The 24440-nt window shown below is 45.3% G+C and overlaps 1 protein-coding gene across 4 annotated transcripts in view; it reads right to left on the bottom strand.

Moving 5' to 3' along the window:
- Positions 1–24440, bottom strand: part of LOC137542408 (ABC-type organic anion transporter ABCA8-like) — a 219540-nt gene that overhangs the window by 96650 nt on the left and 98450 nt on the right. For all 4 annotated transcript variants that reach the window (XM_068264299.1, XM_068264298.1, XM_068264300.1 and 1 more), the window contains 2 exons: positions 20466–20524; positions 15277–15387 (listed from right to left, as the gene is read on the bottom strand). In XM_068264299.1, coding sequence (XP_068120400.1) covers positions 15277–15387; positions 20466–20524 — 170 coding nt within the window. The remainder of the gene's footprint in view (positions 1–15276; positions 15388–20465; positions 20525–24440) is intronic.

Here is a 24440-nt window from a genome sequence, read left to right as displayed (position 1 = left end):
TGCAGATAGTGCCCTGGCTGGGATTCGAACCAGGGACCCAGCGCTGCAAGGCGAGAGAGCTAACCACTACGCCACCGTGCTGCCCATATATATATATATATAGAGTCCGAGGGGAGTCAACAGCTCACACTGGTATCAGGAGGTGTATGCCCGCAACTGGGGGAGCCCAATCCCCCACAGGTATATAAAGAAAACGAGGAGTTGCAGCACACGGCTCTTTATTCAAAAAAAGACAATTGCGGATGTGAGTATAACCCACATGAATCAATCAACTCCAGGCACGCCAAAATACCCTCAGTTTGTGGAATGGACGTATAAAGTGATGACACATCCCAAATGACCAACCACACTTCATCTGTCGGAGTAAACTTCAAAGATGACACTCTAGTAAGAAAATCAGATGTGTCACGGATGTAGGATGGTGTACAGGTTGGTTAGAGCTGATATTTCACCCACAGCTGGTGACACCACCAGCTTTTTGGGTCCTAGACGAAAAGGGTCATATCCCTGTCTTTCTTGCTCTGAGTGCCAACATATGACTAAGGGGTCTACATTTGGGGACAACTATCAGATCAGACATTTCCTCACCTGCCAGAGCTCCTTTGTGGTGTATATGCTAACATGCCCTTGTGGATTAAGATATGTGGGGGAAACCACACAAAAAGTGCGGGATCGCATTAGCCAACACAGGAGCTCTGTCAGGGGGGGATCCTCTGATCTGCCGGTAGCCAGACATTGGAGATCTATGGGCCACAGGGACATAGATCTTAAATTTATGATCATAGATCACATACCCAGGCCTAGAAGAGGGGGGGACCGGGTTTTGCTCCTTAAAAAACGAGAGGTCATGTGGATTCATAAATTGGGGTCCCTACACCCACAGGGTTTGAATAGGGACTTTGACCTGCATTTATACTTATGATGTGTTGTTTTATAACATTACAGATTATGTACCTATACATTGGACGATATGAATTGGATAAAGACACAGGAACTTGATATATGGACTGTCTCTGGAACAGATAAGTGTGAATTTAACACTATCTGTAGCTTTTTGGACTCATTGTCTTGCTGTTAACTATAATGGGTGTATACTTAGCATGTCACTTCCTGTTGGGCGGGTATATATGTTTCATGTTGTACACTTGTACTTTGACATTGAAGAAGGTTGGACACAACCGAAACGTCTGTCTGTAACCACTTTATCTGCTCAATAAAGAGCCGTGTGCTGCAACTCCTCGTTTTCTTATATATATATATATATATATATATATATATATATATATATATATATATATATATATATATATATATATATATATATATATATATATATATATATATATATATATACATACACAAATGTGTTCAATTATTACATATAAATATTATTAATCTAAATATTAATAATCAATACAGTCCTAAAGAAAGAAAGTTTCAAAATAATTAGCTGTTTTTCACAAAGTTGTTTAGACTATGATTGTTCTTTGGAATGTCAATAAGTTTCAAGGTTTTTGTATTGTCCCGTATTTAGGACAAATGATGCCACTTGGCGGTTTCATAGTCTTATAAAATTAATATTATTAATACTGCAAATGTAGAAAGGAGGCTGGCACCACCAAGTAGAAAAGTAAAAAATTAGCTCTTTATTGATCAGTCATAAAATGACAGCATGGTCAAAAATAAGGTTTAGGCGGCGACAGCCCGCTGTTTCGAGCTGATATAGCTCTTTCTCAAGCCGAACAGCCCATAAAATGTTAACAACAATGACCAGACACTTATATACTGGTCTATACATCAATTAGCCAATAATTTCAAAATCAGAAACACCAATCAGAGTGCAAGGGTGTGTGGATGGACCTGATGGGGAACAGGCAGTGTGTGATGTCATCAGAACATACCTCCCAGTCAGCTGACCAAGGGCAGCCCATCACAGCATGGTAGAGAAAGCCTCCTATGTGATAGCAGGATGTGCATTGTAAACAAAGATCACATGCACCAATAGGGACAGGCTCAAACAGCCCATCCTTCAATACATGGCATGGTATACGCGTACAAACGTCCGCATAGTACGTGTCCCATAGACGTAAAAACGCCCCCTGGCCGCATAACCATATGATGGATGCGTGCAAAAAGACGCTTAACGCGTAATACTGGACACCAAAGTCACATACTGTTCGTACCAATGCCATATTAATGCCTAAAAACCGACGCAAAAATGCCTTCCGGGCGCATAAAAACGGAAGCACGAAAAATGGCGGAAATCATATCAAGTCACACCTTATACTAATGCACAACACTATACACGAAGAAGTCGCATAGCTAGAAGGGACAGTTCTCACCAGGCCACAATGGTGGAGTATTGTAAATCTAAAAAGATCCCCAGGGCTGTACGCTCCCCTATTTACCCTATGCTGTTTACAGATGATGTTGATTTCTGTTCCGGATGGGCGAGGATATGGAATAAGGCCTCCTTTGACGCCATGATACATACGGTGGCACGGATCCAAAAAGAATTACCCATTATTGACAGCAAGATCAATGTCATTGGTGATCGATTAAAGGAGTGTATGTCGGATGGGGAATTTCAGTCATATGTCGATGGCTTGAATAAAAAGATGGAGGAGTACAGGAAAAATGGTGAGGAGATCAAGAGATCGAAATATCATCGTGATCTCTCAGATTACACTACGGGCTATGTTTATGCCTGGCAAAGGGCCTCTGGAGCCTCGAGAGGTAGAAGAAATCCTAAGCCTGGACGTCCTAAACGGAGGAACCCTAGACCAGTTACCTCTGAGCCACAATCCTCATCCAGTGATTTTTTACCATCCTCCCGGGAGGTTTCACCGAATGGCCGAGGAGGAGGAGGAGAAGGAGAGGGGGCAGGAGGTATAAGCAAAGTAGGCACCAAAGGTCAAATGACCCTCAGACAAAGAAAGGACCAGAAGGTCCCTCACTAGTAGTGAATATCTCCAGCCATGAACTGTCTGCCATTGAGGAACAAGTACTGAATTATGGACTTTCTTTTTGCCCGACTCACAAACCAGATTTTTTTGTGCTTGATCAAGAACTGTTTCGCTTTTTCCGTAACATCAAACTAAAGCATTTTTTTTTTGGTACTAGACATGACTTTCCAGTGGAAAATAGAGATAATACGGATGAGGAACACTGGACTTAGGAACAAAAGTCGTTTCACACCCCCTAGCCACCCAATGATTGATGTGTTTATGGAGAGAGTTAAGGAAGAGATTGGTGGGATAGAGTCAAGGGCCGGTACCTTTAGTGTAGACTTTAATTTGAGTAGGGAGGAGCATGCAGCATTAGTTGGTCTAGGACAACGTTTGGAGATAACAATACGTCCAGCAGATAAAGGAGGTGCAGTTGTAGTGTTAGATACATTGTATTATGAACAGGAGATCTTGGGACAGTTAACACAACAGGATGTATATGCTAAGGTGGATCCGACAAGAGCAGTGCAGCTGTGTATCAAATCTGTACTTGATGATGCAAAGTCTTGTAATATTATTGATGATAACCTTTTTACTTTCCTCCAACAGGATTCACCCAAGATCCCAACTTTTTACACTCTTCCTAAAATACACAAGGACCCACGCCGGCCGCCGGGGAGACCCATTGTGGCCGGCGTGGGTTCTGTATTTGTACCCCTTGCCTAATATGTAGACCGGTTACTCCAACCTATTGTTACCTCTCTTGCATCCTACATTAGAGACACTGACATGTTCCTTACCAAATTGAGATCACTTGACATCTCTGGAGATGAGACTCTTCTTGTTACTCTTGATGTCGAAAGCCTCTACACCTCCATCCCTCACGATGGGGGTGTAGAGGCTGTAGAATGGTACTTGATGCAATATGCAGATATGTCTGAACCTCAGAGACAGTTCATTGTGAAATTGTTGAATATTATCTTGAGACGTAATTACTTTTCTTTTCAGGATTCCTTTTATGTTCAGCGACGTGGCACGGCGATGGGGTCGAATGTGGCCCCGTCCTATGCGGGACTTTTTATGGGTCAGTATGAAGACAGTTTTGTATACACCCACCCACTTTTCCACCGACACGCTAAGTGCTGGTGGAGATATATTGACGACATTTTTTGTTTGTGGGCGGGGCCACATTCGACCCTCATTGACTTTGTTGCCTCTCTGCATTCTTGTTGTCCAGCGATTAGACTAACTGTACATGCGGACGGCTGTGAGGCAAACTTTTCTCGACACACGCATTATTAGGAGACGGGATAGATTAATTACCGATTTGTATGTAAAACCCACCGATAGAAATTCATTGCTACACTACCAAAGTTTCCACCCTCCCCCAATTAAAAATGCCATTCCAACCGGCCAGTTAAAACGTGTTGAAAAAATAGTCTCTTGTGATGCTGAGGCAGTAACTCAGAAGAATATATTGAAACAAAAGTTTTTGGACAGGGGTTATCCTGATAGGACCCTGATTCCAAGAAATCACAAAAATCGTTGTGATCTTAAGCAATTTCGTATGCCATTTGTCTCTACATACAACACGTGTAGCGAACTGGTTGGACGGGCAATTCGACATCATTGGCATCTGTTACAAGATGCGTTCCCTACGATACCTGAATTTAGGTACCCCCCATTAATGTCTTTCAGAAGGGCCCCTACTGTTAGAGACAAGGTTTTCCATCATCGCCAGCCGAGGACACAAGTCATACAAAATAGACATGGTACCTTTCCGTGCCTCAATTGCCATCTTTGTAGCCATATAGCTAAGGGTGGGTCTTTCACGCATCCCACTACAGGGGAAAGATTCACGGTTAGACACAGATATACCTGTGATTCTAGTTACGTAGTGTATTTAATTAAATTCCCCTGTGGATTGGGAAACGTGGGTATGACCACCAATGCTCTGAAGGTTAGAATGTCTGGCCATAAGACGGCCATACGTGGCAAGGATATGACCCAGGCTGTGTCCAGCCATTTTGTTTCAGCCAGACACAATTTGTCCCAATTTAAAGTACAGGTTATTGACAGTGTTCCGAGCAATTGGCGAGGGAGATTAAATAGACAGGATGAGTTGGCCAAAAGAGAGGCTTGGTGGATTAAAAAGTTGCATGTGATGGGAAAGGGAGGACTTAATAGGCAATACGATCTAAGTTTTTGTGTTTAAACTTTCCTGTTGAATCTGTAAATTGTGTTGTGGGATATTTACTATGACAAGAGGCAGCTATTATGCTGTGCTAGGGGGTGTGGAACACTGGTTGGGAGCATTACAACATTTTGAACACTTTGATATTTTTGCAGTGATGTGTTTTTTCTTTTTTCTCTTTAGTCCCTGCGAGCTGATGGAGGGAAGAACATTGTGGCCTGGTGAGAACTGTCCCTTCTAGCTATGCAACTTCTACGTGTATAGTGTTGTGCATTAGTATAAGGTGTGACTTGATATGAGTTCCGCCATTTTTCGTGCTTCCGTTTTTATGCGCCCGGAAGGCATTTTTGCGTCGGTTTTTACGCATTAATATGGCATTGGTACGAACAGTATGTGACTATGGTGTCCAGTATTACGCGTTAAGCGTCTTTTTGCACGCATCCATCATATGGTTATGCGGCCAGGGGGCGTTTTTACGTCGGTTTGTACGCATTTGTTGCGTTAGTAGCGATATGCGGCTACCTTGCGTCCATTATTACGCATTATGCGTCTTTTTGTACGCATCCTTTTGATAATGCGTTTGGATGGCAAGCTATGGCGGCTAGTACGCATTATTATTGCGTCTATGGGACGCGTACTATGCGGACGTTTGTACGCGTATACCATGCCATATATTGAAGGGTGGGCTGTTTGAGCCTGTCCCTATTGGTGCATGTGATCTTTGTTTACAATGCACATCCTGCTATCAAATAGGAGGCTTTCTCTACCATGCTGTGATGGGCTGCCCTTGGTCAGCTGACTGGGAGGTATGTTCTGATGACATCACACACTGCCTGTTCCCTATCAGGTCCATCCACACACCCTTGCACTCTGATTGGTGTTTCTGATTTTGAAATTATTGGCTAATTGATGTATAGACCAGTATATAAGTGTCTGGTCATTGTTAACATTTTATGGGCTGTTCGGCTTGAGAAAGAGCTATATCAGCTCGAAACAGCGGGCTGTCGCCGCCTAAACCTTATTTTTGACCATGCTGTCATTTTATGACTGATCAATAAAGAGCTAATTTTTTACTTTTCTACTTGGTGGTGCCAGCCTCCTTTCTACATTTGACTACTGAGGATTCTGAGGATACAGGGATCCAAGGCTTGGGCACACAACAGTTCCTTTCTATGGATGAGTGCTCCTCCAACTTCTATTATTAATACTGCGTTTTATTTATGATGAGATAGTGACATCTGCCGGTTGAAGTTACCGGTATTATATTTATTCATAAGAAAGGCAAATATATAGAACTTGATTTTATATTATTAAGATTTAATATGTAATTATTTCTTATATGATTAATTGTTTTAAGAAGAATTATATACTAAGCTTTATATTTAAATAAGTATATTAGAAGCCCTGTATGTTTCAATAAGCCCTAAATTGCTGAAGACTCTCACAGGTCTGTGTTAGTGTCAATTTGACCAAGCTTATGTCTGGGAAAGTACCGAGACATTCCAACCTAATTAGCAGAGAACACTAGAAATGCGTCATGAATTACATTGTTTAGTCTCAATGTCTGGGGAAAAAAAAGTCAAGATGGCTGGTGATGTCCATTTTTAATTAACTGCGTCAGAAATGACCTGATCAGAATTTGTTAACACTCCAAATGAGGTTAGTTCACACAGTTAAGATAATTACGGTATTTAAAACAAAAAAAGTGTTATGGGTATTTTGAATGTCAAAGATAGCGAGCTACGCATGGAAGCTTTAGCCAATCAGAACCTGGGATTCAGGGAAATTCCAGATTAGGCAGCCATATTGCATCCAATCCCTATAAAAGTAAGAGCTGAAAGCTCATAGTTTGCAGACACACGAGGCAGAAGCTACCTCCCCACACGTGGCTCTAGATGCTGAAGAGATGACAGAGAAGGGGTAATATGCTCAATATTCTGGTGATTTACTTTATTAATTTTTCAGCATTAAGTTTTGTTAAGATGTTAGCAAGAAGTTTTTTAGAAGTTATTTTTTATGCTATATTCTTTAAGAGGATTACTACAAGTTTTACACAACTATTGTATACACAGCTACTAGATACACAGCTATTGATACAGATGAAACTACTTTTGATCTTATTCTACATAACAAAACTGTTATATTCTTTTTTGAATGTACTTAGAAGATTGATGATCGCTTGGCTATAAAGGCCTTGATAAGATGGAATACTGTTAGAAGGAAACACTACTTAGAACTGTTCATATTTTGTATATATGCTGTATTATAAGCAAATACAATTTTTTTTATAAAATCATATACTGAGTGCTCTGATTCATTCCAAGGTATACCGTCAATCTATAATTACTGTTATAGAGGGTTCAGACCCCGCTATGCCGGATTTATACGATCGCAACGCTTTAAGGGCTGGTCCTTTACTGAGTTAGCAATCATGAAAAAGACAAGAACCACTCAGGTTTTTGACACCAGTCCGTGGCTGCCCTGCTTCCACGGGGTGAGCATTGGAGAACTGATCCTGAGCTCCCCCCAAGCACAGCACTTAATGGGGGGAGCACAGGACCAGATAATTACACAGGATTGGGGAGCACAGGCCGAGAGCACATGACCAGAGGAATAAACGAGACAAGGGGAGCACACAGGACAGGGCAGTTAGGGGGGTCAGGTTGGCAACATTGGGCCGGGCCTTGGGTGGTAAAATGTCCAAATCCGACCCTGCATTTATGTCTTCCTATGTCACCCTGCACAGTGCCCAACACATTTGACTGGAAATGCAATCTGTTAAATGATCCAACTTTAGCCAAGCTTTAGCGGTTGATTGCCTCGCATGTTACTTTAGAAAACTTTGGTATACAGAGGAGTTCATGGTCAGCTCAATGACTGTCAGGAGTCGAGAGATCCTGTGGCCGCAAAACAGCCCAAATCATCACCTATTCACTACAGAGCTTGACTGCTGGTATGAGATGTTTGTGCTGCTATGCTGTGTTTTGGTTCTTGCCAAACCTGGTGCGGGCGTCATGGTCAAACATCTCCACTTTGGTATTGTCTGTCCAAAGAACTTCTCTGAAAATTGTAAAGTTTATCCTTGGGCTGAATCTAGTGGGACGGCCACGCCTGGGAATATTGGCAACTGTCTTGAATGTTCTCAGCATGTAAATAATCTTTTTCACTGTGGAATTGATGAGCTTCATTTTTTTGAAAATGGCCTTTTAACCCCACGTAGTTTGGCAGCAGAAATAGCTTCCCTAAGATCATTACTGATGTCATGACCTCTACATGCTACAGGACCATCAATCTGCCAACACAGCTGTTATTTGTAGAGATGGTCATAGTTGCAGATGTTCAGTTAATAAAGTGCATTTGATTACGAGCAACCAGCTGCTACGAACTCTCTTAATTCCTATAAAAATGGTAAGGTACACTTAATTCTTCACACACTGCTTTTGCATTTCTGAAATCTGCCTTTGTTCTTAAATCTGTAGTCTTCAGGGGGGCAAACCGTTAGATACTTACTTAGGTAGAGGAGGCCTCTAGATAGTTCAGATGCTTCATGTGTCCTCCTCCACACCACCGACTGTTCGCAGCATGCGCAGTAGCACAGAGCCACCCATGAACAAGCACCTTTGGCTTACCGTGCAGATGCAGCTGTACTCGTGCAGGCACAGTATGGCCAGGCTCATTCACAAGCTTGGCCGCAAAAACATTTTCAACAAGCTCATCAGATATGTCCTCGCTGGGGTCGATGAAGACATGGGAAGCCTCTGGACTATCCAGACAGAGGCATCCCTGTATGTAAGTATCTAACTTTTTGTCCCCCTGAGACTACAGGTTCACTTTAAATAAATAATGACACAGTGTATTATGTGTTGTGTTGTTCATTTGAGGTTGTATTTACCAATTTTGAGACGCTGCTAAGAACCCCATGATTTCTTTAAGACCTGATACGCAAAACTTCATAAGTGAAAAAGGCAGTGGTGCACCTACCGAGTGAGACAGTCTGCTCAAGTAGCCATGCCTACGGGTGCTACGTGTGGGGAAATGGGGATCCGTGGCATTTATTATTTGAGGGTCATAGTGGCTGCATTTGCTACTTCCGCGTTACTGTTGCAGCATTTGGCATTTTGGGGGATAATGATTATCAAATGATATGCTAATACATGAACTAAAAGAAACACGACAGGAAAATTGACATATTTCACTGGTCACTTTATTACGTACGTCTTGCTAGCACGGAGTTTGAACCTTTTTTCCTTCGCCGTCTCCCCGGGTGGCTCCTGTCACCACCAGCAATAGTGCCCTAAAGCCTGGCCGAGTCATGCTCCATCATGCATCCGCAGCCCAGCCAGGAGCGCTCCCCTTCACGCTCCTGTCCCTGGGAGTGTTCTGTGCCTGCCCAGTAGGGATAGGAGCGCAACAAGAGCGCACCTGGCCGAGCCACGCATGCGCGATGAAGCGCAACTCGGCAATGCTTTCAGGCACTATTGTGGGTGACAGGAGCCACCCGGGGAGACGAGGGACGAATGGCCTCAAGGGGGCTCAAGGAAGCCCCAAGTAAGTATGGTACCTGAGACGCTTCTCATCTCAGGTCCTCTTTAAAGGGTACCTGAAGCGAGAAGTATATGGAGTTTGCCATATTTATTTCCTTCTAAGAGACAGGTTCTCTTAGCACATTCAAACCAAGCTGGCTTCCAAGAGATTATCGGTATATTTTGTACTTTCCCGATTAAGCCTGGGAATACAGCTGTGCAATTTGATTAGCTGCCAAGGCAGCAGATGCTTTATCTTATATGTCTTATAATAAGATTTTCAGAGGATATGACAAAAGTACAATAGGACAAGCAGTGGGTCAAGCTCTAACTTTTTAGGAACTGATGCTAAACATGCAAAAGGATCTGACGGATTTAGTTAGAGCTGTTGATATCTAGCCATCTAGGTTTAAAAATAAGAAAGAACTCAAAGATCATCATCGAAGGATGGTAATGTTAATGCTCCTTAGTCTTAACACTTGCTTGTGTGCATGATTGGCTTGCAATAAAAGAATCACCAGCCTACGTCTTTAAGAGGAGTGGCCTGAGTTCTTCAAGGTTTGCTTGCGGAAGGGCACCCACGCTGGCTAGCCTCGTGTCCCCCCAGTCTGCTGAGGAATTTAACTCTGAGTCAACCCACGTCAGGTTGAGATCCCCTCAGTCATTTAGCACACCTGAACTGAGAGGGATATGGAGGTTGCCATAGTTATTTCCTTTTAAACAATACCAGTTGCCTGGCTGTGCTGCTGATCATCTGCCTCTAATACCTTTAGCCATAGATCCTGAACAAGCATTCAGATCAGATGTTTCTGACTGAAGTCGACTTAATCTAGTCAGACTTCAGTTGCAAGCAGGGCCGTGCAGAGGGTCCTTAAGTAGGGGGTGCTCAAATTTAAAAAAGGGGCCTGGCAATGCCTTCCCCCGCATGCCCCCCTCCTCGTTTCTGGCTAGGGGGGTATTGATTGTCATGCTGCTGAATGCAGATGCTGGGTGCCATGTTCTGGGTGTAAGTGCTGAGTGTCATGTGGGTTCTGGCTATGGTTGGGTATCGAGTTTCATGAGGGTGTTGATTGCAAATACTTAGTGCCATGTAAGATCTGGGTGCATGTACTGGATGTCATTTGGGTGCTGGGTGCAGGTACTGGATGTGACATGGGTGTGAATACTTGGCGCCATGCCTGTACTGGGTGCTGGCTATGGGTGGGCTTTGGACATCACATGGGTTTTGAATGCAGGTATTTTGGGTACAGGTTAAGTAGGTGCTTGGTGCAGATAGTGGGGGCCATGTGGAAGCTGTGTGCAGGTGTGAGTACTGGGTGCAATTTTAGGCCTGGGTGCAGATATTTGGGGCTTGATTCACTAACCGGCGCTAAGTGTTAGCAAGTTAGCAGTAAAGTCTGTATCAAGCTGCTTTGGGTACCAAGGTCTAGTTTGAATTGGGTGTTTATTTGCAGTGGGTGCTATGCAGTATTGAGTGCTGAATGAGTAGCAGATGGTGATAAGCAATAGTGGGTGCCATGTGAGTGCTAATTGGTACAGGGAGCCATGTGAGTGTTGGACATGAGTGCTAAATGGTACAGGGAGCCATGTGAGTGTTGGACAGTAGTAGGGAGTGCCATGTGTGGTCTGGATGTGTGCCATGGGATTACTGAGTCTCATATGGGTTCGGACCAAGGATGGGTACTGGGTGCTATTTGGGTGCTATTTGGGTGCTGGCCATGGATGGCTACTAGGTGCATATAATGGCTTTGGACCTTGGTACTGTGCCATGTGCGTGTTGATTATGGGGGTATGTGGGTCTTAGGTGCACATACTGAGTGCCAAGTGGGTACTGGGAGTGAGTACATGGTGACATATGGGTGAGGGGTGCTGGCTAGTGGGGTATTTGTTGTCATGTGGGTGCTAAAGGCAGATGCTGGGTGCCATGTGGGTTCTGGGTGCTGGCACAGGGTGTCATGTGGATTCTGGCTGTATGGGTGTGTATCAACCATCATGTAGGTGTTGATTGCAGGTACTCAGTCCCTTGTGAGTTCTGGATGCAAGTACTGGATGTCATATGTGAGTGCTTGGAGTGGGTGCTGGGCACCAAGTGGTGGCTTAGTGCAACTGGAACTACTGCAGAGGAAACATGTGGGTGTTGGGTGCAGGTGCTGGCTGGGTATCACATAGGTGCAAATACTTGGTGCCATGCCTGGGTGCTAGCTATGGTTGGGCATTGTGTCATGTGGGTTCTGAGTGCAGGTACTTTGGGTGCTAGTACTAGTTATGTGGGTGCAGATAGTGGGTGCCATGTGGAGGCTGTGTGCAGGTGTGAGTAGTGGGTGCCATGTTGGGGCTGGGTGCAAGTACTGTGCCATGTAGGTGTGAGTACTGGGTGCCAGCTATAGGGTGAAGGGATGCAGGTACTGGGTGCCATGTGGCTGTTTGATGCAAGTACTAAGTGCCATTATGAGTCCGGATGTGAGTATTGGGTGCTCGGTGCAAGTACTGGGTGGTTGCGATAGTGGGAGTTACTGGTTGAGTTTAATGCGGGTGCTGAATATTGGTGGGATTGTTGTGGGTGCAAGGGGTGGGAGATCACTGTGGGTGCTGATATGAATGGCATAGTTGCTGCTAGGGGAGGTAGTGGTCAGTGTGGTTGCTGGGGGAAGGGTAGGTCACTGTGGGTGCTGTGGAAGGTAGAGGTCAGTATGGGTGCTGGAGGAAAGGGAGGTCACTGTGGGTCCTTTGGGGGAGGTCACTGTGGGTTTCGGGAGGTAGAGGTCATTTTGGGTGCAGGGGGTGGGAGGTCACTATGGGTGCTGCTATGAATGGCATAGTTGCTGCTAAGGGAGATAGAGGTCAGTGTGGGTGCTGGGGGAAGGGTAGGCTACTGTGGGTGCTGTGGAAGGAAGAGATCAGTATGGGTGCTGGAGGAAGGGGAGGTCACTGTGGGTGCTGGGAGAAATCAGTGTGGTTACTGGAGGAGGAAGTGGATGCTGGGTGTTGGGAGAGGCCACTGTGGGAGCTGGCAATGGGAGAGGTCACTGTAGGTGCTGCTTGTGGGATGGGACGTCCCTGTGGGTGCTGTAGGGGACAGGAGGGTAGCCACTGGGGGAGGGAAAAATCACTGTGGGTGCTGGGGGAGGGATAGGTCAGTGTGGGTGCTGGGGTAGGCAGGATCACTGCTAGAGCTGGGGAGGGAGAGGTCACTGTGGGTGCTGGGTGAGGGAGAGGTCACTGTGGGTGCTAGGTGGAGGGAGAGGTCACTGTGGGTGCTGGGTAGGGAGAGGTCACTGTGGGTGCTAGGTGGAGGGAGAGGTCACTGTGGGTGCTGGGGGAGGGAAAGGTCACTGTGGGTGCTAGCTGGAGGAAGAAGTCACTGTGGGTGCTGGGTAAGGGAGAGGTCACTGTGGGTGCTAGGTGGAGGGAGAGGTCACTGTGGGTGAAAGGTGAAGGGAGAGGTCACTGTGGGTGCTAGGTGGAGGGAGAGGTCACTGTGGGTGAAAGGTGAAGGGAGATGTCACTGTGGGTACTGGGGAGGGAGAGGTCAGTATGGGTCCTAGGTGGAGGGAGAGGTCACTGGGTACTAGGTGGAGGGAGAGGTCACTGGGTACTAGGTGGAGGGAGAGGTCACTATGGGTACTGGGGAGGGGGAGAGGTCAATATGAGTCCTAGGCGGAGGGAGAGGTCACTGTGGGTGCTAGGGGAGGGAGTGGTCACTGGGTACTAGGTGGAGGGAGAGGTCACTATGGGTACTAGGGAGAGAGAGGTCAATATGGGTCCTAGGTGGAGGGAGAGGTCACTATGGGTGCTGGGGGAGGGAGAGGTCAGTATGGGTCCTAGGTGGAGGGAGCGGTCAGTATGCCACACTAGGATTTCTGTCTGGGCCTCTTCACTTGAAAGTGTCCCAGACGGGGGGGAGCTTCCCACAAATGGGCGGGGATTATCATGGTTGGGGGGCGGAGCTTATTTTATGCGGCGAGAGGGGCTTTTTTTGAAGGTTTTAAAAAGGGGGGTGCCTGGGCACCCATAGCACCCCCCTGTGCACGTGCCTGGTTGCAAGCTGCATGCAATTAAGCTGCAGAAACATCTCAAGGATGACCAGGGGAAACAGGATGAACCTGAGCTCAATTTTGAGCTTCATAGCAAAGGCTGTGAATACTTACAGTATATACATGGGCTTTCTCAATTTTTTTTTTATTTTTAATACATTTTCAAAAATCTCAAGTAAACCTTTTTCATAGTCATTATGGGGTGTTGTGTGTAGAATTCTGAGAAAAAATGAATGTAATCCATTTTGGAATAAGGCTGTACCATAGCAAAATGTGGTGTGCTGTGAATACTTTTCGGATGCACTGTACATACCTCCTGAAATGCTGCCAGTACATATCTCACTGGATGTTACCAGTCCATACCTCCCCCAGTACATATCTCACTGGATGTTACCAGTACAAACCTCCCCCAGTACATATCTCACTGGATGTTATCAGTACATACATCTTCAGTACATATCTCACTGGATGTTACCAGTACATACCTCCCCCAGTACATATCTCACTGGATGTTACCAGTACATACATCTTCAGTACATGAAAAAAGAAAAAGAACCGAGAGCCCAATATGGTGTAGTATGTTAAGGCAATTGGATAATGGAACGAGTATAAGTTAGATACTCACAAACCAGGGTTACCTCCAGGCAACCACTGTATAAGCAGGTGAGGAGATTAGCCTGTCCTCACTCAGGATTAAGAAGTCACTCTCTGTAGACTGTAAAACAAGAAGGGGTATCCCCCTCCACCAAGGGTGGATATAAGACGTGTTTATATTTGAGAACAGAGGCGCCAAAAGAATAAAAACAGTATTTAAAAGTTTTAAAATTTGCGTGGGAGGTAGTGGTGGACTTACCTCCCGCAAGCAGACACAACACTGTGTATTCAAACAAAGGGAATATTTATTGGTATACTCCAAGGGTAGATCGCAACGCGTTTCGCAGGTCAAACCCGCTTCATCAGGCAAATACAGGAAGGAGCACACAGCAGCAGTATGTCCAGCAAGCACTTGGCGCCAAGTGCTACCTGGACATACTGCTGCTGTGTGCTCCTTCCTGTATTTGCCTGATGAAGCGGGCTTGACCTGCGAAACGCGTTGCGATCTACCCTTGGAGTATACCAATAAATATTCCCTTTGTTTGAATACACAGTGTTGTGTCTGCTTGCGGGAGGTAAGTCCACCACTACCTCCCACGCAAATTTTAAAACTTTTAAATACTGTTTTTATTCTTTTGGCGCCTCTGTTCTCAAATATAAACACATCTTCAGTACATATCTCACTGGATGTTACCAGTACATACCTCCCCCAGTACATATCTCACTGGATGTTACCAGTACATACATCTTCAGTACATATCTCACTGGATGTTACCAGTACATACCTCCCCCAGTACATATCTCACTGGATGTTACCAGTACATACATCTTCAGTACATATCTCACTGGATGTTACCAGTACATACCTCCCCCAGTACATATCTCACTGGATGTTACCAGTACATACCTCCCCAGTACATATCTCACCACATATTTCCAGCATATATATTTATCTCATTGTGTGTTGACAGTACATATCTCACCAGATGTCGCCCTGCACATTCCAGCTAATATATTGAGTAGTGTGGATTTGCCGGCTCCACTGTGGCCCAGCAAGGCTGTGATCTGGCCTTCATATACATCAAAGTCCAGCCCTGAGGAGGAAGCAAAGCACAGAATGTTATTATTATCATCATTATGCATTTGTATAGCACTGGCATATTTTGCTGCACCTCACACAGGCATCCTGATGATAGCTTTACGGCAAATCATAGAACACGTCCATCATTCCTATAGTCATTTCCCTGCGCTATCCCATCTTCCTCTTACAGTTAAGCACAGTACACACGTCAATGTTGCCTTTAATGAGTGTTGATTAATCGGGCGACAATGTGGAAAAGAGTGCTGTACAGACACGACGTTTGGTTATAGCCAAGCAGCGTTTACTGCTCTATGTAGGAAGTAGGAGGGCTGGGTGGTGCACGAGTAATAAGCAGGGTATGGAAACAAAAGAAAACAATGCGCTCATTTATCGTTTAGTGATTATTACACAATTCCGTGGAACAGCCATACACACACTACATTCATAGCCAAAACACTGCAAAAGGATTATCTCGGAATAATTTCCTGTAGTTTGTGATTGAATGATGATTTACTAATTTGGCTAGCCACCATGGATTGGCGTGAAAAGTGCCACTTTTGTGGTCCTTCCAAATCTCAGTGCTGTGGTTCACTCCACTGTCCTCCTTCATGACAATGATAATGGGATGGACCTAACATGCTGCTCCAGTACATGGCTTTCTGTGATAGTGCAGTGCCCCATCGTCTTCTAGAGATCAGCATACAGAAGATGCTGGAGATTATGCATTACCTCTTCTGATCCTCTTCTCCCAGTGCTTACCCCCAGTATAGGTAGCCAGCTATAAGTCCCTCCAATATAGGTAGCCCGTATAGTTGACCCAAGTATAGGTTAGATAGGTAGGTTCCCCCAGTATAGGTTAGATAGGTAGGTTCCCCCAGTATAGGTTAGATAGGTAGGTTTCCCCAGTATAGGTTAGATAGGTAGGTTCCCCCAGTATAGGTTAGATAGGTAGGTTTCTCCAGTATAGGTTAGATGATAGGTAGGTGCACGTAGTATAGGATAGATAGGTAGGTGCCCACAATATAGGCTAGGTAGGTAAGTGCCCGCAGTATAGGTTAGATGGGTACGAGTCCGCAGTATAGGTTAGATAAGTAGGTGCCCGCAGTATGGGTTATTTAGGTAGGTGCCTCCAACATAGGTATCAAGTATGGGTGGGGGAGAGTGGTCATAGCAGAGTTTCAACTCACCTTCTTCGATCCCCACACACGCGCAGCCTCTTTGTTCTTCCTGTTGCGTCCGTCACAATGGTAAGAGCGCCCCCTGTAATGACATGCGGTTACGTCATCACAGGGAGTGCTGTTACCAACACGATGGATGCCTCGGACAGGATGAAGATAGAGGCTGCATGCGTGTGGGGATTAGGGAAGGTGAGTTGAAACTCCGCTATGCCTGCTCCCTGCTGCTGTTGCGCCCACCCTCCCTGCCACTCAATACAGCGCCCCGGCCAGAGGCACCATTTGCATGCCCATAGAAATATCGGTTTCCCAACATCTTCTGTATGTCAGTCTCTGCAGTGGGGAGAACTGCAAGAGAATGCACTATTACTGGGGGATCTACAATGAGGGTCACTATAAAAAAAGGGGCATTATTGGGGATTCTCTTTTGAAAGGGTACTATATTTATAGATACATTAAGAGGGGCAATACAGGGAGGGGACCCTAATAATAAAGAGGGCATTATAATGTAGGTTAAATATTGGTACCCATTATCTGGGGAAAAAAGGAGGCCCCTCTAAATGCAAGTTCAAAAACAAAAAATAAATACAAAGTGAGGGTCTCTCGGCCTAGTAATCTTATATATAAAGCATAACTTTTAATAGCAATGCCAATAAATAGTCATACAAGTGATATAGCATAAAAAGTCCTTAAACCAAATTAATTCACTTACCTGGGGCTTCTACCAGCCCCCTGCACCCGCCCTGTGCCCATGCCACTCCTCAACAATCCTCTGTTCCCCTGCAGCGGCCAAGTTTCATTTTCGCTCTGCTGGGAGTTGGCGGGCCACTGCGCCTGTGCAGCCCTGGCCATCCGTATACTTGTCCGCATTGCTGTCCGCAATAGTGTCCTGCACCTGTGCAATGCGGAGAAGTATACAGATGGCCAGGGCTGCGCAGGCGCAGTGGCCCACCAGCGAAAATGAAACTCAGCCGCGGCATGGGAACAGAGAATCGTTGAGGAGCGGCGTGGGAACAGGACGGCTGCAGGGGGCAGGTAGAAGTCCCAGGTAAGTGAATTAATTTGGTTTAAGTTCCCTTTAAAGACTTTTTTTATTCTATATCACTTCTATGACTATCTATTGGCATTGCTATTAAAAGTTATGCTTTATAATAATGGCAGTATTTGTATAGCGCCTTTCTCCTGTCGGACTCAAAGCGCTTGCGAGGCAGCCACTAGAGCGCACTCAGTAGGCAGTAGCAGTGTTAGGGAGTCTTGCCCAATGAACTCCTTACTGAATTACTGGCTTACTGAACCGGCAGAGCCAAGATTCGAACCCTGGTCTCCCGTGTCAGAGGCAGAGCCCTTAACCAGTACACCATCCAGCCACTTATATATGATTACTAGGAGCCCCAGGTAAGTAAAACGTGTTTTTTACATTTGGTTTAGGTACCCTTTAATACACGTTGATCATAATGTCAATAGACAATAGGCCAAGGGAACCTTAACTGAGAGGGATATGGATGCTTCCTTTTAAACAATACCAGTTGCCAGGCAGTCCTGCTGATCTCTTTGGCTGTAATGGTGTTTGAATCAGACACCTGAAACAAGCATACAGCTAATCCAGTCTGACTTCAGTCAGAGCACTTGTACAGCACACAATGAAAAGTCTTTATTCCACATATAGTTACTGAAGAAATTCACTTCTCTGTGTTGTGTGTTTGTTTAGGCAGATAAATGTGTCTAATTAGTTCTTGTCAACAATTGCAAATAGACTGCAGGAGAGCCACTAAAGGTTATCATGCTCTGGTAAATGGTATATATAGCAGAAAGGAAGTTCTGAGTTTATTTCAACTATAAGGTGACATTAAAGCAGGGCTTTTTGTTGAGGAAGGTGCTGTACTGATGAGGGTTCTAACAGGAGCATTAAAATAGGGGTGAGATGAAACTATAAGGAGTGGACCAATAATAAAGAGTACCCTCATGGGCGTCCGCACATATGGCAAAACCGGGCATCTGCCCGAGCCTGGCCGCCCGCTGCCCCCCCCTGGCCGCGTGCCCGTGCAGCCAGCAGGAGGGGAACACGCAGAGAAGAGAGAGCGCGCTATGGGCACAGTGGGGAAGGGCGGACGTCTCCCCCCCCTTCCCTCACCTTAGGGGTCTCTCTCTCCCTCGCTGTCCCCTCCGGAATGAAGTGTGCAGCGGCTGGCAGCGGTGGGCGGAACTTACCTCCTCTCGCTCCTGCGCCGGAAGTTCTGGTGCCGCACTCTGGTCTGGATCAGGCCAGAGTAGCGGCTAATCCATCCGGCGCGTGCGACGAGAGGAGGTAAGTTCCGCCCGCTGCCAGCCGCTGCACACTTCATTCCGGACTCCGGAGGGGAGAGCGAGAGAGGGAGGGAGAGCCCCCTAAGGTGAGTGCCCATAGCTCTCCCTCTTCTCTCCGCTGCTCCCCTCCTCCTGCACACATGGACACTTTTTCTGGGGACATATCCCCCTGGCTACATATACCGGGACATATCCCCCTGCCTACATATACTGGGACATATCCCCCTGGCTACATATACCGGGACATATACCCCTGCCTACATATACTGGGACATATACCCCTGCCTACATATACTGGGACATATACCCCTGCCTACATATACTGTCTGGGACATATACCCCTGCCTACATATACTGGGACATATACACCTGCCTACATATAATGGGGCATATACCCCTGCCTACATATACTGGGACATATACCCCTGCTACATATACTGGGACATATACCCCTGCCTACATATACTGGGACATATACACCTGCCTACATATACCGGGACATATACCCCCTGCCTACATATACTGGGACATATACCCCTGGCTACATATACTGGGACATATACCCCTGCCTACATATACTGGGACATATCCCCCTGGCTACATATACTGGGACATATACCCCTGCCTATTTTTGGGGAACCACTGCTGTCAGATTGAGTGTATTTTGGGGAACTGCTACCAGGTGAGAGGTGTCTACATATTAAGGGGGCATTCTGCCTATTTATGTGAAAAGCTGTCTATTTATGTGCCTCATGACTGCTGAATTTGTCTTGTTGCGGGCCTCATGGTTACTGACTTTGTCTTGTTGGGGGCCTCATGATTTGTTGGGGGCCTCAAGATTGCTGAATTTGTCTTGTTGGGGGCCTCATGATTGCTGAATTTGTCTTGTTGGGGGCCTCATGATTGCTGAATTTGTCTTGTTGGGGGCCTCATGATTGCTGAGTTGGTCATGTTGGGGGCCTCATGATTGCTGAATTTGTCTTGATGGGGGGGGGCCTCATGATTGCTGAATTTGTCTTGTTGGGGGTCACATGATTGCTAACTGCGAGACTATGGAAAAAGCTGAATCATCATCATATGAGACAATAGCATTAAACCTACTTTTTCCGCTTTTTAAAACAGAAAATGAAACTGGGAGGTTCTAAAAAAAATGAATAATTTTTTTCAGGAGTACGATGGATGAAATTGTTTATCTTCACAGTTTATTTTCAACTTAATTTTCCATAATGTTCATGTATGAGTTAAAACGTTTGTATTTAGTTTAAATTGCTGTTGGCACTTTGTGATAGTAAAGTGACTTTGCAGTTTGGACACTCGACCTCCAAAAGGTTCGCCACCACTGTCCTAATCTAATGTCCCACCATTGCTTAGTTCATGTAAACTTGTCTCCACCCACGACCACACCCACATTCTGGTTCATGACCACACCCATTTTCCGGCGCCCCGCTTTTACCTCCCCACTTTTTGCCCCCCCCCCCGGAAAATTTTCTGCGGACGCCCATGAGTACCTGGAATTAAATGCGTTACTATGCCACATTGTACAATACTATGCAGCAGATCTTTGCTCTCCCAAACATTTCAGTATATGCTGTGTGGACTGTGAGGAACTCACCACTTAAAGCTTCAACCTTCCTGTCCTTCCCACTGTATATTTTCCCAATCTTGTTGATGCTGGAAGATAAAGGATGATGGATGTTAAAGAAGGAGATTCTCCAAAATGGTCATTGTTGCACTCATTGTCTACATTAAAGGGGCACTATGGTGAAAAATTGTAAGCCCATCTCTTCATGGGGGAAACTCAGGGATATATTAATTTTCAAAAGCACTTCATGAATGCCAGTTGCTCTGTGTAGAGTGCAGGGAAGCTGGCCAGGATCATTGTTTAAATGCTTTTTAGGGAACATCTTTATAAAGAATAAAAGCCTTGCTGAGAATCCCCTATGAAGAGATGGACTAGTCCAAAACCTGTCACTTCTGTCAGATTTCTACTACCTACTGTAAGTGACAGTAACATAGGAGAAAAGTAATTGATGGCTCATTTTACTCTGGAAAAAACGTACTTCTTATTTGTTTATGTTTATTTATTTATTGTATTTATAAAGCGCCAACATATTTCGCAGCGCTGAACATTAATTTAGGTTACAGACAATATTTAGGGGTGACATACAGCAATATGACAATACAGGAATACAAGAAACCCAGATCCCACAGCACAGTATGAGTACAAGGTAATGCTTAGTCAGTCACTGGATGGAGCATGGAGATCACACAGCACAGTATGAGTACCAGGTAATGCTTAGTCAGTCACTGGATGGAGCATGGAGATTAGGCAAGTTAGGTTCACTCAGATGCATAGCATGGGTTCACAGTAATGGAGGTGCATGATCAGGTAGGACACAAAAGGAGGAGGACCCTGCCCAAAGGCTTACAATCCAGAGGGAGAGGTAGGGACACGAATGGTAGGGGACCAGAGTTCAGTTGTGGGTTTAGAGCACTTGTGAGGGGTAGTAGGCCAGAGAGAAAAGGTGAGTTTTGAGGGCTTTCTTAAAGATGTTGAAGGAGGGGGATGCCCTAATGGGTGGAGGTAGGGAGTTCCATAGTGTTGGAGCAGCTCTTGAGAAGTCCTGGAGGCGTGCATGGGACTGGGTGATGCGGGGGGGCGGTTAGGCGAAGTTCATTGGAAGAGCGGAGTGAACGGCTAGGTGTGTACCTCTGAGTAAGATCGGAAATGTAGGTTGGACAGGTTTTGTGGACAGATTTGTAGGTCAGACACAGTATCTTGCATCTGATTCTGGACTGGATAGGAAGCCAGTGGAGGGATTCTAGGAGGGGATCTGTCGTGGTGGAGCGATGGGAGCAGTAGATAATTCTGGCTGCCGCATTCATGATGGACTGCAGTGGGGCTGTTCGGGTCATAGGGAGACCAGACAGAAGGGCATTTCAGTAGTCAAGGCGGGAAATTATGAGGGCATGGATGAGGAGTTTGGTGGTGGCACATATTTTAAATTTTACAGTTTTTCGCCATAGTGCCCCTTTAAGGATCTTCCTCCACAGATATTACACCATCACTGTACACAATCTTTGTGTTATGGGCCCTACATCCAGAAATGTCTCCCAATCACAGTAAACAATGTGTAAAGGCATACACACATTACACAGTATTTCTAATAGATAGGACTTTAGATTCAATGTAAAAATTGAATGTATTTAAACTATTAAAATTATGGCAATATCGAATCAATATTCATTGACGTAAGGAGTCAATGACCTGTTCCACCTGATAGATGGTGGAGCATGAGGAGGGGGTTCGAGAAGCAAGCAGAACTAGTACCATTAGAAGATGATGTTTATGTGGTCTACCACAAATTGTATACAGTCTTCCTAGCATTAGAGTCTGTCCCACCATCACTGTACACAGTTTATGTGTAAGGGATCATCATCCACATATGTACCACCATCATTGTACACAGTCTCTGTGTAAGGGATAATTGTCCACAGATGTACCATCGTCGTCATATACAGTCTATATGTAAGGGATCATCATTCACATACTGTATGTCCCACCACCATTGTACACAGTCTCTGTGTAAGGGATCAAATATGTACCACCATCATTGTACACAGTCTCTATGTAAGGGATCATCATCCACATATGTACCACCATCATTGTACACAGTCTCTGTGTAAGGGATCATCATCCACATATGTACCACCATCATTGTACACAGTCTCTGTGTAAGGGATCATCATCCACATATGTACCACCATCATTGTACACAGTCTCTGTGTAAGGGATCATCATCCACATATGTACCACCATCATTGTACACAGTCTCTGTGTAAGGGATCATCATCCACATATGTACCACCATCATTGTACACAGTCTCTATGTAAGGGATCATCATCCACATATGTACCACCATCATTGTACACAGTCTCTGTGTAAGGGATCATCATCCACATATGTACCACCATCATTGTACACAGTCTCTGTGTAAGGATCATCATCCACATATGTACCACCATCATTGTACACAGTCTATGTAAAGGATCATCATCCACAGATGTTCCACCATCACTGTACACAATCTCTGTGGAAGGGATCGTCATCCACAGATGTCCCTCCACCTCAATACGCAGTCTCTGTGGAATGGATCATCCTCAGCATGCACAGATGTCCCGCCATCTCTGTACACAGCCACTGTAGGGATCAGCATCCTCATACAGCTCATCATCATTCTACACAGTATCTGTTCAGAGACAGTCATCAGCATACATCCCACCATTATTTTACCAATGTATGTGTTAAGTATTGTTTCCTACCATCATGACCAGCCACTGTTTGTGATTATAGTAGAGACATGTAGGGATGAGCTCAAATTTCCTCCAAAATAATACTTGCATCAAAATTGACATTTTAAGCCTGACCTGATATTTTCAGGTTATAAATGTGACCTATCTATTTTTGCAGTTACACTGGTGACCTGTCTGCTGCATCCAGTTATACTGATGACAGTGTGCTCTTTGTATTTACACCAGTGACTGGTCAGGTGTCCTCCAGTAACACTTGTGGCCTGTCTGCTGTCTCCAGTAACACTGATGAGCTGTCTGCTGTCTCCAGTAACACTGATGAGCTGTCTGCTGTCTCCAGTAACAGTGGCATATATGCCATCTGCAGTTTTACTAAGGCCCTGTGAAAATAATATCTGAAAAATGAGCAGTTGCCATCTGTGAAGGTAAGCCAACATCTACCTTCTTTTTAAAGTTTTTGATTATTTTTATGCAAAATTTTGGACACCTCCTCTTAACCGTTTCCAGTTTTACTAGAGACATGTCTACAGTTATTAGTTGCAATAGAGACTTGGGCACTGCTTCCATTTACAACAGTGACATGCCTGTGCTTCCAGGTATACTGCTGGCCTGTCTGCTGTCTCCAGTAACACTGATTACCTGTCTGATGTCTCCAGTTACGGATCAGTGAATAATGGCGCACAGCACCTATGCTTAAAAATGGCGCCACATTAAAAAGATACGCTTATCGCTATTTATCGTTAGTACTGCATAATAATGGCGCACAGGGAAAAAAGAAGAAAAAACGGCACACACTAACGTTATTTATCAATAGTGGCACACACTAACGTTATTTATCAATAGTGGCACACACTAACGTTATTTATCAATAGCGCCCTACATAAGCCAAACTGCAGACGTTATTTAACTGCAAAACGGTGAATGGATTTAATGTAACACTGTCAAGGTTAGGGTTAGGCACCACCGGGGGGTGGGTCTTAGGGTTAGGCACCATCAGGGGGGTCTTAGGGTTAGGAACCACCAGGGGGGTCTTAGGGTTAGGCACCACCAGAGGGGTCTTAGGGTTAGGGATAGGTAAAGGGAGGGTTCTGTGTGAGAGTAGGGTTAGGTATCGTTACAGTACAATATACACCACCAGGGGGGTGGTTAGGGTTAGGCACCACCAGGGTGGTGGTTAGGGTTGGACACCACCAGGGGAGGTGGTTAGGGTTAGGCACCACCAGGGGGGTGGTTAGGGTTAGGCACCACCAGGGGGGTTTATGGGTTAGGGGTAGG

This window comes from Hyperolius riggenbachi, chromosome 12, assembly GCF_040937935.1.
Source record: "Hyperolius riggenbachi isolate aHypRig1 chromosome 12, aHypRig1.pri, whole genome shotgun sequence".
Classification (NCBI taxonomy): Eukaryota; Metazoa; Chordata; class Amphibia; order Anura; family Hyperoliidae; genus Hyperolius; species Hyperolius riggenbachi.
This window is presented reverse-complemented; position numbering and strand designations above follow the sequence as displayed.